The 14,774-nt window shown below is 43.1% G+C and overlaps 1 protein-coding gene across 1 annotated transcript in view; it reads left to right on the top strand.

The window, feature by feature from the left end:
* The window catches only part of LAPTM4B (lysosomal protein transmembrane 4 beta), a 54,756-nt gene that overhangs the window by 18,015 nt on the left and 21,967 nt on the right, over positions 1 to 14,774 (top strand). The window contains exons 2-4 of the mRNA XM_066625225.1: positions 7,082 to 7,190; positions 12,545 to 12,618; positions 13,561 to 13,683. Coding sequence (XP_066481322.1) covers positions 7,082 to 7,190; positions 12,545 to 12,618; positions 13,561 to 13,683 — 306 coding nt within the window. The remainder of the gene's footprint in view (positions 1 to 7,081; positions 7,191 to 12,544; positions 12,619 to 13,560; positions 13,684 to 14,774) is intronic.

The raw sequence follows: 14,774 nt of genomic DNA, 5'->3' as shown, positions 1-14,774 counted from the left end.
ATGGATGTTGGCATCCTGGGCAGGAGGCTTCTCTCGCAGCATGTACCCTTTCCTCTGGGGGGCACCCATCTGATGTGATTTACTTCTGAGTAGGTATGCACTGGCTTTGGGCTCAAAGGCTGCCATCCTATGTGCACTTTCCTGGGAGTAAGCCCCATTGACAACAAGCATGGGACGCGCTCCAGGCTCCTGCTCCCCTTTCCGGTCCTTGCAAAGATGAGCAGAGGAGGAGGAAGTCAGAGCCAAGGAGACCAGGCTCGGGGAGCCTGAGCAGGCGGAACTGCAATGCCCAGGAGGAGCAATGAGGAGGGAGGGAGACAGGAAGGTGAGAGGAGCAGCTCTGTCAGGCTCCCCGCTCGAGGTGGGAAGGAGGGAGCGGCAGGCGAACCGAGCAGCTCCGTCAGGCTCCCTGCATGGTGGGGGAGTGGGTGGCGTGTCACCCTCCCCAGCAGCACCACAGCTATTCTGCAGTGTGCCTGAAACAGCCCTGACCCCGAGTGCCCCCGCAGATAAGGCGAAGGGTAGATTCAGGAGCTATCTGTTGGGACAAATTTATCGCCCTATAGGCGAGTATCTACGGTAGTCATCTCCTGTTGCACTCTACACAGTAAGGTCTTCTAGGATGTTTAGTAGAGGTTGTTAGCACATTAACAATAGCACATTAACTAGAATAGAAGTTCCTCTGATTGGAATTTATAGCAACTGGGGCTATTTGCCTTCATGCACTGTAATTGTAAAATCTTTTCGGGCATATTCAGTAATTGCCTTTTTGCATACAATAGTGATTGGTTCTGTCACAATGAGGGTTTCTGAACTGCTTAAACAAGTCAAGTGGCACTATTGTCATTTTACAGATGAGAATGGCAGGCTGTAAATTACTTGCTTCCTCAGCTCAACAGAGTTGAATCAGCATGATATACCTTCCAAGTCACACCACTGTTATGCTGGAGCCTGGTCAGCCCATGAAAGATTTAGGTTCTGGGACAAAATATACTTCCAGGTGCCTGGCTTCTCTTTAGAGAAGCTGACAATTCTGGTTTCCTGGCAATTGTGTGTGGCCTCTTGTATACACATCGCTGCAGTTGGGAGCATGAACTAATGAAATGGTGTGACATGATATCTAAAGGGAACTTCTGGGAGATGGAAGCCCATAACTTGGCAAGGAAGCCTCCCAGTACTGAAAGAATCATGTCTAAAACCCCCTGAAAGAATCATGTCTAAACATTTTACTGGGACAAAGATCCTGCGTTTTTCCCCTGACACAGCCAAAACAGAGGGCCTCTTCAATGTTGCAAAAAGGATGCCACAAGGGTAATGAACAACAGCTCTCAGCACTCTTGCTAAATTGAGGAGGGTAGAGGAGTCAGCAGGTGGACTCATCTACCTCATGATTTGGAGCTGTGTGCCTCTGAGAGTGGGGTACCTTTGGAAAGAGGCTTTGAATCTTTCATCCATCCCAGTACTCAAGGGGCTGACTGAGTTACATAGTTAACATTACTCAAGAGTGACACAGATTCATTGGCAGTATGAAGGATTTTGGAACATCTTGTGAAAGGATCTGGTTGCAAAGGTAGAAGGGAAAGTTAGCAAATACAGGTGGAGCCTGTTTATCTGTGGATTGTTAATCCATGAATCTGGCTCAACGTGGGTCCCCTGGACCCACATTGAGCCAGACTGGCCTCCACCTGAGCCCTCCAAAGGGGTCAGGAGCTGTGCTACGATTCCCTCCGAAGGGCAGTGGCATCACTAGTGTTGGTGTAATCCCATTTATTTATTTATTTTAACACAGAACAGTACAGGTCACCCAACAAATCAGTAAACAAAAACAAACAAAACCAGTGACCAACTTGATGACATTCCCACAATGGAATAAGAGTTCTCGTATTAGCTCTGATGCATGAAAATGAGAGCTGACTCATACTAACATTTTATTGGTCCCTTGCTGTGTCATGAGATGTTGTTATGACACAGGCTCTCACAGTCTCATTGGTCAGTTTTGACCTAAGAAAATCCCCTTTTTGTTGTATAAGACAGTTGTGTTTTCCTTTTCTGGTTATTTGGCCATAACTTCTGATAGAACACAGATATTTAAATAGTACTAATTTCATTGTATTCTGCATGAAATTACGCATTGAAAGATATATAATATGTTGTATTACAATTTTGACCAGTAGTGGTGTCACGCCCCTGACTGCATCACCTGCTGCAACCCACACTCCCCTAGCAACGCCACTGAATGTGAGCACACTGTCAGTTGTGTCATGCTGATTTGAGGAGGCTATGCCATTTCCCCCTAGCATCTGTCTGTACAGATACTCTAATGCAGGGGTGCCCAAACTCCGGCCCGGGGCCCACTTGCGGCCCTCAAGGCCTCTCAATCCGGCCCTCAGGGAGCCTTCAGTCTCCAATGAGCCTCTGGCCCTCCGGAGATTTGTTAAAGCCCACACTGGCCCAACGCAACTGCTCTCAGCGTGAGGGTGACTGTTTGACCTCTCGTGTGAGCTGTGGATGAGAGCTCCCTCCACTGCTTGCTGTTTCACATCTGTGATGGAGCAGTGGCAGCAAAGGAAAGGCCAGCCTTGCTTTGTGCAAGGCCTTTTATAGGCATTGAGCTATTGCAAGACCTTAATTCATTCATATAAGTTCATCTTTAATATATTCATTTATGTTAACGTATGTAAATTTATTCAAATTAAAAAATGTAAATTAATTCTTTTTTCCTCTGGCCCCCAACACAGTATCAGAGAGCTGATGTGGCCCTCCTGCCAAAAACTTTGGACACCCCTGCTCTAATGAAACCTGATCCACGATCTTGGAAAGTCTGGTATTTTTTAACGGTACCCTCGCCGCAACAGGAGGGCGTTATTGGGAGTAGAGTTCCAGCTTAGCTGGACAGATTTCTGTCCAATTTGGCCCTGCCTTTTACTTTGCTGCTTGCTTTCTTCTGTGTGGTTAAAGTTTGGCTGGTCAGATAGTGCATCTGAAACTACTTCTCACCTGGTATATCATGAGTCTTACAAGATAGTTATTGGTTTCAGATTTGTAACTTAAGCATTTTTCTGAGAAGGAATGGAATTGCTGACTTGCTTACTAAGTGATTTGCACCAGCTTTATCCTTTATGTAACCACAGCATAAGTCACCTTATTTTGCCTATCATGCAAACAGAACACTTGGCTTCCTTTGAGTCAGTGGCCTTCCTCTAATCCATTATGTGCTAATACTGTCTGCCTGCTTGTTTGCCTGTGCGCTTGTCTCTGCTATTTCCGTCCTCATGTGATTCTTTATGTGTTCTGACAGCTTGGAAACATCTGGAGAATAGGAGGTGACTTTCTTGATTTGCAGTTACTGTTTGCTAAGGCCAGAATAGTCAAGTACACTCGAGATGCAGATGTGCAACTAACAGTGCAATCCTATGCATGTCTATTCATTGGAGATTGAGTCAAGGAACATCTGGAAGCCTGTGTACTCTTTTGGGTGGAAGGTTGTGAGAACCTTATTAAATGCGTTGGAAACTTAGAATTGAGCATGTCAATCAACCTGGTTTGTTCCTTTTGGTTTTGCCTTGTTCTTCTATTGCGTATTGTAGTTCACTATCTGATGTATATGGTTGGCAACCTTCAGTCTTGAAAGACTATGGTATAAGCCTACAGCACCCGGTATTCTCAGGCGGTCTCCCTTCCAAGTACTAACCAGGCCTGACCCTGCTTAGCTTCCGAGATCAGACAAGATCAGGCACATGCAGGGTAACAGATGCTGATCTGATGTATATATGTGGCCTCTGTAGGGGACCTGCTAGTCTGTCTCTATTTCTACCTTGCATCTCGAGCTTTGCCTTGGAGTACATAAGCCTCTGGCTCCTAGAGGCTGCTGCTACGATTCATCTTCCTCAATAGACCTAATTGCCCAGAAGCATTCTCTGACCTGAGCATGGCCCTTCCTAGGAGAAAACTATTAAAGGCCTTTCAGCTCATAGAAATAAGTAGGCACCTCCCTAAGGAGACACCTCTCAGTCTGGTTTGAATCCAGACCTGCACTGCATATCGCCTAGGATAAAGTCCTAAAAGTAGTCCTAAAGCTCTCGCCTACCTGCTATGTTCTGCCCTGTTTTGCCCCTCCCCCCACCGCTATTTAGGAGAATCTACACACCAGGCCACATTGCATGGTTAGAAGCACATCTAATTGTGTCCCAGCTTGTGGATACGAAAACCCCAGTTTGCTTTCTAGCAACACTTGGCCGTGAATGAATGGCACTTCAGAAAAATTTATATGCTACTCAGAGCCCTGTAGAGAAGGGGCAAGATACAACTATGTAAAATATATAAATTCAAACTTCTTGGTGTTGAGCTTAGTTCAGATGTTGGACTAAATTATGGTTTAGCTATCAAGCATGACCATGAGCTGCCCCTTCCTTTGGTGTGCACAGGGAGATAGTTTTTAAAAAAACCAGGATTGGTTGACTTCATGCATCAGTTTACAAACAAGCCAAGATACGAAACTGGAAGAACATAAGAACAGCCCCACTGGATCAGGCCATAGGCCCATCTAGTCCAGCTTCCTGTATCTCACAGCGGCCCACCAAATGCCCCAGGGAGCACAACAGATAACAAGAGACCTACATCCTGGTGCCCTCCCTTGCATCTGATATAGCCCATTTCTAAAATCAGGAGGTTGCACATACACATCATGGCTTGTAACCCGTAATGGATTTTTCCACCAGAAACTTGACCAATCCCCTTTTAAAGGTGTCCAGGCCAGATGCCGTCACATCCTGTGGCAAGGAGTTCCACAAACCAACAACACACTGAGTAAAGAAATATTTTCTTTTGTCTGTCCTGACTCCCCCAACACTCAGTTTTAGTGGATGTCCCCTGGTTCTGGTGTTATGTGAGAGTTATCTGATTATGTGGTGTTATCTGGTGTTATGTGAAGAGCAATTGTTGTAGAGGTGACTTGTCCCACCTGCCTGCTCCTTTGTTCTGAAAATCCGACCCCATCCCTGCTTTATATGTGATCCAGTCAGATCTGATTTATTGAAGTGGCTTTGCCGCCAACATCTGAGCTGGAGTTGTCTGGCAATGGAGAGTGTGTGTGGCTAATATCACCCTGGCATTGCATCCAGCCCTTGGCCTGTAGCCCTGAGCCTAGCGGCTTCGGTGAATCGACTCCAATTGGTCTCTTTCTAGAGCCCATCACACAAACTGGCATGCTTATGGTTACCTAGCAACAGCTCAAAAAAGAGCTCATTGAGTTCAGCTCATCAACATTATCCAGATCAGTAATCTGTGAATGGGAAACTTTCACAAGAATCTCAATTAGAGTTGCTTTTCAATCATTTTAGATTTCTAGAACGGAATAAACTGGCAACAGTAATTTTTTAAATCTAAATGGAAAGGATTATTGAGGAAGAATAAATAGCCTATTGTTAGAGGTTACTTATTTCTAACTAGCAAAATGCTAGTTATGGTGACTGGCAGGGGCCATGTGGGGAGAGACCCTGTGTGTTGCAGGGTCCCCACATATGTGTTGCAGATGCTCACATTGGTGCACCCTGAGAAGAATTATGGGTAGCTTTGCTCCTTCAGTGTTTCCCAAGTGTTTGTGCTTCAGTTTTCCCCAAAGACGTGAAAGATCAGTTTATTTAAAAAATGGCAGTAGCAGATTATAAAAAAAGAGTGCGAAAAATTTCAAAAAGGGTCTGAGCCCACGTTGGAGCAACAGCTGCAAAAGGAGTTAGGTCAACATCAGTCATTCTAAAAAGTCATGTCTTGACCAGTTAATGAAATAAATGCGCCCAAGGGCCAGTCAGGTTTTCCAGAGGAAGAGGTTTAAAAGTACTGGTACTGTGACAAAAAAGCCCTGTTCCTTGTACTCACCTGCTACACCTCAGTCAGCAGAGAAATTCAGAACAGCATGCAAGTTGATGGGAGTGCATGCAAGGGAGTATGCAAGAGAAAGTAGTCTTTGTGCACAAACACTTGCTAAATTCTAGAAAGAGTAGCCTTAACATCAGAACAGCCCCACTGGATCAGGCCATAGGCCCATCTAGTCCAGCTTCCTGTATCTCACAGCGGCCCACCAAATGCCTCAGGGAGCACACCAGATAACAAGAGACCTCATTCTGGTGCCCTCCCTTGCATCTGGCATTCTGACATAGCCCATTTCTAAAATACAAGACATAGCCTTGTTAGCCTGTTGCTGCAAAAGAGTCAGTATTTTGTGGCGTGTATGTATGTGGCAAGTATGTATTGGTACTTCCTCAGAGCTACTTGAGGCTGGTGTACCTATTTATCTTTTTAATAAAACCATACTGTCTGCCTCATACTGTAAGAGGGATGACGAAGGAGGTAAAGTTGTAAGGCACCAAACCTCTAAAAGCGCCCCAGTTCTATATGACATTGGACCAAATCAAATGATACTCTCTTATCTCTTTCTTGCATATGGAGCAACTCCCTTTGAGTACGCGTCTCCTGCCTTTTGAGACCAAGAATGTTCATACATGACCATAGCATTTGAGTGTAGTTTAACCCTGAATGTTTGGACAATTACATCACTTTTGTCTGAAATACCACTTGTGATTGATGCATATTGGACCTTTTATGTACATAAGTCCTATTGTACGTACTTAAATTGCATCCAAGTCTTGAGTGTCCAGCAGGATAGGAAGTTGTAATCATGTGTTCACATAGGAAGGAGATAATGGATACTGTCCACTCTCTCCCAATGTGGGCTATGGTAGGAAAGGAAATATTGTCTCTAACAGTAGTTTCCACTAAATGCTTGTAGCAGCCGTGCCGTGGCACATTGGTGTGCTGTGAGTGGTCCACAGGTGTGCCACAGGAATTTGGGGGAAGGTCATTTATTATTAGTAGGGCCAATGGGGGATGTGAGCCCCCCACTGACAGCACGGTGTATCTTGTCAATTGTCAAAAACTTGATGGTGTGCCTTGACAATGTTAGTGCCTTGTCAGTGTGCCATGAAATGAAAAAGGTTGAAAATCGCTGGCTTATCGTATCCAATCTCTGTATGCTTCAGTTGTATGTTGTACAAACTAACCTTTTTGACTTTTCTTCCATACCTAGATCACCAACTCAGTGGTTCTGCTGATTGTACTGAGCGCCTTGACAGATCCTGACCAGTACCACTTAACAACTGAATTGGGGGGCGACTTTGAATTTATGGATGATGCCAGTAAGTCCATATCATTTTAATTATGAGAGTTCATTAGTAATTTACAACTTGATCTCTATTAAATTGAATTGGTATTGAGCCAGGACAGCACTCTGAAGGGACCAGGCTTAGGATTTGCAGCAGAAAAAAAAACCTACTTTGAAAAAACTTTTTCAGCAAAGTAGATATTAAGGATGCAGTTTACAAAGAAAACTGCAACTGAAGCTGACTAATTAAAACTGACTGCCTTGTCTTAATTCTCGGATGTTAATCTGGACAATGAAAATCTGTATAGGCTTTGTACTTTGCAGTCAACAGAGGCTTGTACTCAGAATGTAACTTCAAAGAAGGAGCTTGCATTGTGCTGAACAAATGCATTGTTCCAGATTAAATGTTTCTGGAATTTTTGCTTCATTCTGGAAAGCAACAAATGTCACCCTATGTACTGTATTCTTTATTAGTTGGACATTTTAACTAGTCTCAATAGCTTCACAGCAACAGACCCACCAGCCTCATATTTCCCTTCTACTGAGCCTCTGGGCTGTGGCACCTGCATCTGGGCTGTGGCACCTGCATCTGGGCTGTGGCACTTCCGTCTGCCTGATGGAAGTTTTTGTTGGGGATATTGAGACACTTGATTACTTTCCATTCAAAACAATAAACCCCCCAATTTTGCCTGTAAAACACAGATATACAAAATTCAAAGCTTAACTATAGCAGCAACCAATTGAATCTGTTTCAGGCTGCAATCCTACAACACTTTCCTGAGTTCATAGGATTGTTCCGTTAAAAGGGCACAGACCATTTAAAAACTGAAAGGTTCCTTAGACAAGTGAGTCTTAAATGCCTGTGTAAATGTGAGCAGTAGTGAAGCCCAACAGTTCTTTCCAGGGAAGGAATGTTCTGGTGCCATCACAAAAAAGGCCCTGCCTCTCCCTCACCCAGCCACCAAACTTCTAATGACAATAGTTTGTGAAGCAGGGTGTTTGAAGTCAATGTAAGGGCTTGGGCAGCTTTGTAAGGGAGAAGGTGGTTCACATGCAAATAATATATCCCCAGGTACAATAGGTCATGGGATTGTATTCTTGCAGCAACAAGATGCTAGCATCACCTTCCAGCCTCTTGTTAGGCTGGCCTGCACTCCTCTGCAAATGGGGCAGGGCAGCGAAATGGTTTTGAGTGAACTAAACTGTGGCTCCCTCTCTCCCATACTGAGAAAACCATGGGAGATAGAGGGCAGTGCCTCCTGTAGATATGGAAGATGGGGAGGCCATAAGGAAAGGAGGGCTGCACCAAAAAAGGCTGAAAAAGGAAAATGAGACATGAACTTAAACTGTGCCTGAAGGACAATTTAGATACATTGTCCATGCATTTCAAGACTATATCTTCCTCAGGCACTTCATGTACCAATGTACTCTCTGAAGAAACACTGTCTGAAGTAGAAGCATGTGTCACTAGTGCCCCTGAGGAAGATATTTTGTCAAAACCTATCAAGCCATGCATTTGCCCTCAATAATTCTCATTCTTACTGCAGTTTGAGGGTTGTCTGTCTTTCTCCCTGTTCTGCTGGTGAGCCAAAGAGTATCTCCTCCATGCCCTCCCCCCCGCATTTAACAGTGGGAGCCTCAGTCAAGAATAGCCTGTCATAGAGTCGATTTCCCTTTTAACCTACTGCGTGTCTTTCTCATGGTTGGTGAACTTTAGCAGTGGTACCTTCACTGTTGTAACAAGCTCTCGGGCCTTGTCTCTACATGGCCCACATTTTTACAAGCATTCACTGCAGATTCTATGGGTTTACTTTGCAAATCAGACTCTTAGCATGTAATATTAGCACAGTGGTAATTATGGGTCTGAAGGGTAGTATCCACTACGTGTTCATAGACCTACCATAAATCCCTTTTAAGCCTGCAGAACACTTTACCTAGGTAAATGTTAACAGCCCATTCATATAAAAATAAGGCATTGCTGGTAATTCTGTTCTTTTCTCCTTGGCTTGGGAAGAATTTCTGGAAGTCACTTTCATGTAGAAAATTCTGGGATGCATGTGTGATGAAGCCACATGAGTTTGTTGAGTGCCTGTTTTATAGCACTTTCCATCTTCTGCATGCCACACAGTAGATATGCGCATTGGCATATCTATCTTGGGTTCCTGCAAGCTGAATTTATGTAGCTTCTTACATGGAAGGGACTGTTCATGCCAGCTAGACTAACTTTGCTGCTTTCCACCATAGCAAGTAATATGCAATACATTCTGCATTCTATACCACTGGACTGACAAGCAGGTAGGTAGAACTTGCCATTTTTAAGCTTCGAAAGGTGAAGTTCATGTTTCAAAACACATTCCCTGACTCCTTGCTATCCAAAAGTAACTCTTCCATTTTATTCAATTGCAAACTACAATTGCAAACTACTATAGAGCAATCACAAATGGCAATAATAATTTGGTACTCATTCTTTAAATAGGTTGTGAGCTTTTATTGGCATCCCCTGTTCCAGTTAACCCAATGATTCCAAGTAGAATACCAATGTATGAGTAGTCTATTTAATACGAACTGGTAGAGTTTAAAGAAATTGGCACCTGCTTGCAAATTGCTGAGATTGGGAAGGAGAAAGGTTGAGGGAATAATGGTCCTATATCGGTTCAAATGGAGAATTGTATCTTGGAAAATGAATGTGTTCCTGATGTTTTCATTGCAGTGAAACAGCAGCATGTGCCACCTCTTTTTGTGTGTGTTGAAAAGTAGTTGGGACCTGCTAGGGCAGCCATTTTCAACCACTGTACCCTGGCACACAGGTGTGCTGCAAATGGTCTGCAGGTGTGCTGTGGGAGTTTAGGGGAGGGTCATTTATTAGTAGGGCCATTGGAGGATGTGTGCCCCCATCAACAGCATGGTGTGCCTTGTCAATTGTCAAAAACCAATTTTAGTACCTTGTCAGTGTGCCATGAGATGAAAAAGGTTGAAAATCACTGTGCTAGGGTATGGAGGGGCTGGGTAGCAGAACACGTGCATAGTATGCAGGTTTTGGTTTTAAGTTGCCAGCAGACAGTACTGACCTAGATGGGTCAGCATAGCAGGAAGGAGTTAAATTCCCTGCCCCAACGCACTATAATCCCAACTCTGATTCTTCCTTTTTCTTCACTTTCCCCTGCCTACCCCATGGCTACAGTTTAACTGAGCAGAAAACCAAACCTGCAGGGCTAAACTACATTTCATATAATGTGTTGCTTTGGCCCTCACTGTAAAGTATTGTGTCTCGAGAGAGCTTTCAGAGTGCTGAAAGTGACACAGTACTGAAGTTGTGGCATACATGTGTATCATTTCTCAGTTTGACCAGAGGCTCTGGTGAGAAGAACCCACATAAGGTGGGCAGTTCACCTCTGGCTTAGACAGACAGTGTTGTTTGCTTGAACAATGGTAAGGTGATAACTTGGTGTGTCTCAATAGCTGCTATTCTTCTTGAGTTAGTTAGAGCTGTCATAAATAAAATATCTCCCTTGAGTGATTCAAGATTTCCATGTAGCGCATTCTTTTGGTGTCTTCTCTTCATGCCCTGAACATGGAAAGTCTGATGGACCAACAGCCCAAAACCCAGGCAGACCAATAATGCACACACATGTTTTGTGTTATAGCAGTAAGAATTTGAAAACCATGTCAAGAATTACAAGGCAGTGTTGGGGTGTGTGTGTGTGTGTGTGGAGAAACAACACACCACAGTGCTTCAATTGACATGATTAGTAGCTAAAACTATTTTTCCCCCTTGTTAATTTTGTGGTAATATATTCCTGCTTGATTGCTTGGTTAGGAGGACTTGCTTTCAGATATTGATCCAATGTCCATTTATTTAGTGCAGTTTTAGAAATACTTTTTTTGTGACTTGTTTTAAACCACTCATCTGTTTGTGCTTGTTCCAAGTCTGCACATACTACATCAGAGCCCAGGAAAAAAATAGTGTCATGATCCTGTCTTTAGCTGGGCGTCCTGCTTTAAGTTTTACCTAGAACAGGTTTGAGGCTGTGTTGCAGCTGCCCCAGACCTCAAACTTGAAAAGATAGGAAAGCAACCTTCATGTTCCTCTGCAACTTGCTTGCTAAGAGCTGCTTCACTCATGGCCAGGTTAGCTACATGGAACACACTTCAGCTTAAAATTAGATTAAAACCCAAATATACTCAGATCACTGAGCGTAGAAAAGTTAAAACATCCATAGGAAATTTGGCATGTGACTCCTTAACTATATGCATTCTCGGTGCACATGTTTAGGAAAGCAGTAGCCAACTGCGTAGTGAGAAGCTGCAAAACACCATGAAAACCTGTGTACAAGGCCTCTTGTAGTGACCCCCCCATTCCTTTAAGAAATACATAGATAGATTTAGTGTGAAAAATAGCTCAGTTGGATCATTTTTTTTAGCTCTTTGCCATTGAGGGTGGCTGCATGGTCCAGTTATTTTGCGTGTTTTGCTCAGCTTCTTCATCTACCAGCAAAGAAATGATAGACTTTAGCCAGTCCACATGAGCTGTAGGAGTGCAGATTACAGCTTGGGTGCTATTCCTCAGGTCAGAGATTGGTGTGGTTCTGACTGCATAATTAGACATTCTGAACATATGTGTGCAATAGCCACATATGGTGCATACAAAGTAATGCCTGATTTATGGCATTAATTTTATCTTAATCACTATCATAAACATTGACTAACAATTCAACTGGCAGGCTCATGGGAAAGCAATTCATTGCTATTTATAATCCATTTCACGTTCAGAGTTGCCAGGAGATTGCTTCCCTAAAAGGCACCTTCATAGTGATTTTATATATGGTCACCCACCACTGTATTATTTAAAAGTGTTTAGCAGAGCGAGTGGTTGCTATCATTTAGAAATAATTTGTTACTTGACCTACCGTAGTTAGTCGGGGACTTCAACATACAGCTGCAAAGTTAGTACAGCTATAGTTAGTCGGGGGACTTCAACATACAGCTGCAAAGTTGGATAGTACCTAGACACTCCACAGTATTCCAGCAGAGGCCGCTCAAGTATCAGAGGAGTGCTAAAGCTACCTTTGCTCAGTAAAAACGGTCTAGATCCAATACAGATTGCTTCAAAGGAAAGGAAATGCAATACTTGTCAGCTTTGTGGTGTGGGGAAAAACAATTGGGTTCCCTTGTACTGGGATACCACTGTGTGCATTGCGTTAAATAAATATATTTTGCTTCTCTCTGTAAATAACACAGTTTCATTTCACAGTCTGAATGGCTTTTAGTAGCCAATAATTGTGCAGCATTTCCTTGCTACCCCCAAAGATTGAGTAGAAGCAGGACTGGGAGAAAAAGGAGCCAGCTCTCCATGTACTGATGATTGGTTTCTTTTTGTTTTTGTTCCAGATATGTGTATTGCCACTGCAATTTCTCTTCTCATGATTCTCATCTGTGCAATGGCCACATATGGTGCATACAAGGTAATGCATGATTTATGGCATCTAATTTTATCTTAAGCACTATCAAAAACGTTGACCAACAGTTCAACTGGCGGGCTCGTGGGAAAGCAATTCATTGCTATTTATAAGCCATTTCACATTCAGAGTTGCCAGGAGAATGCTTCCCAAAAAGGCATCTTCATGGTGATTTTACACACCCACCACTGTATTATTTAAGTGTTTAGCAGAGCAAGTGCTTGCTATCATGTAGAAATAATTTGTTACTTGACCTAACATAGTTAGTTTTTTTTAGTTAAACCAAGTGCGCAAAATGTTCCCCATTAACATCTATACACCGCTGACATCACTGACTACAAGATCAGTGGCTCTGCAGTCAAACACCAACATGCGTGCTGGAATGGTTCCACACATCTCTTCAGTTGCTTCCCTTAGATCTTCAAGTGTTGGCAGGTTTTCTACAATGAAGTACGTATGAATTAGAGCAGTGTTTCTCAACCAGTGGTACGAGTGGTCCGATACTTGAGGTAGTGTCTAGTGGTACTTGTAGCACCCCCAGGCCCCTCCATCTGGCAGAGAGACCTGCAATGCAAAGCAACAAGCAGCAGTAGGAAACTCAGCTTGACAGGCAGAGCTCCAGCATGCACTTTCCATGTGCTCAAAAAGGCCCTTGTGTCTTCTTCGAGCCTCTTCCTGGTGTTTGTCACATTGCATCTGGTCTCCCAATCTGGAAGTAACTGACATCATTGCCAGTTACTTCTGGTGGTACTTCCAGTAGGTGGACCATGCAAAATGGTACAGTGGGAAATTAAAATGAGTGTGCATTTTTTGAAGCACCCTGTATATTCATCACTTTGTATCTGCTGGTCACCAAGACAGCATTTAAATATACATGCTTCAAATTGTCCTGCTAACCATTATGATTCTTCTCTCTTTCTCTCTCTGTTTTGTTATGTTTTACTATAGCAACATGCAGCCTGGATCATCCCTTTTTTCTGTTACCAAATCTTTGATTTTGCACTCAACACTCTGGTCGCCATCAGCGTGCTTGTTTATCCAAACACCATTCAGGATTACCTGCGGCAACTGGTAAATCATTTTGCTATGCATTGCTGTTGTAGAGAAAGCAAGGGAAAGGTTTTGTAGCATGTTTTTATTTTACCAGAGTTTTCTGTGGCAAAAATCTGTGAGCACATCACGGGGTTCTATCTGCCAGAGTTTAGTTATTTCAAACATTGGGATACTTTGACCTCTTTCCCACATAAGATTGCCTCCTTTAAAATTGCAAGTGAATACAAAAGCAGCATTTCCAAAACCTTTTAGCCACCTTATTTTCTGCATCAGCAACAATGGGCCTATCATACAAATGGGCAAAGAGGCTTAAAGGCAATTCAAGTTTTGTTGTGCTTTTTAGGGTGGTGGTGTTTTGTGGTACAGAGCACAGTATAACCTCTTTAAAAATAACATATTACTGTGTTTCTCAAACTGAAAATCTGTGGCACACCAGTGGGTCACCACCAAATTATTGGTGGTTTGTGAAACTGACAGGGTAGATTAGGCTGTGTGTTTCAAGGGTTAAACAGCTTGCTACGGGGGGGGCACTGCTGCCCAATCAGCATTGCAGCCAGAGGTTTGAGTGACTGATAAAGTGAAACTTTTTTCTGTGGGTCCCGATGCTAAAACGTTTGAGAACCACTGATAGTGTACTGAATGTGTGAAAATGCCCTTGGTGTGAATTTATGCACGTTGTTCTTTCATGGGCCTTCTTTCACAGGGCCTTCTCAGTAGTGGCACCAACGCTATGGAATTCCCTTCCCCTTGACTTAAGAATGGCTCCCTCTCTTGAGACTTTTTGGCGAGGCCTGAAGACCCTTCTGTTTAGACAGGCCTTCTGAGTTCTCGACCTTTTTTAACATCTTTTCAAAATCTTTTAATATCTTTTAAATACCTGGTTAAAGGCCTGATTCTCTTATGGTTTGCTGCTCTATGCTCTTTTTACCTAACTACTTTTATCTGACTACTGTTTTTATGATATGTTGTTAATATGCTTTTATCTGTTTTTAAATTATGTTTTTAATTTGTTTTAACCTTGTTGTAAACCGACTTGAGTCCCTCCAGGGAGAAAGGTGGGGTAGAAATAAAGTTAATAATAATAATAATAATAATAATAATAATAATGT

The sequence above is a fragment of the Tiliqua scincoides genome, chromosome 4, assembly GCF_035046505.1.
Source record: "Tiliqua scincoides isolate rTilSci1 chromosome 4, rTilSci1.hap2, whole genome shotgun sequence".
NCBI classification, from domain to species: domain Eukaryota; kingdom Metazoa; phylum Chordata; class Lepidosauria; order Squamata; family Scincidae; genus Tiliqua; species Tiliqua scincoides.
Note: the sequence above shows the minus strand (reverse complement) of the source record. Positions and strands in the feature narration are given on the sequence as shown.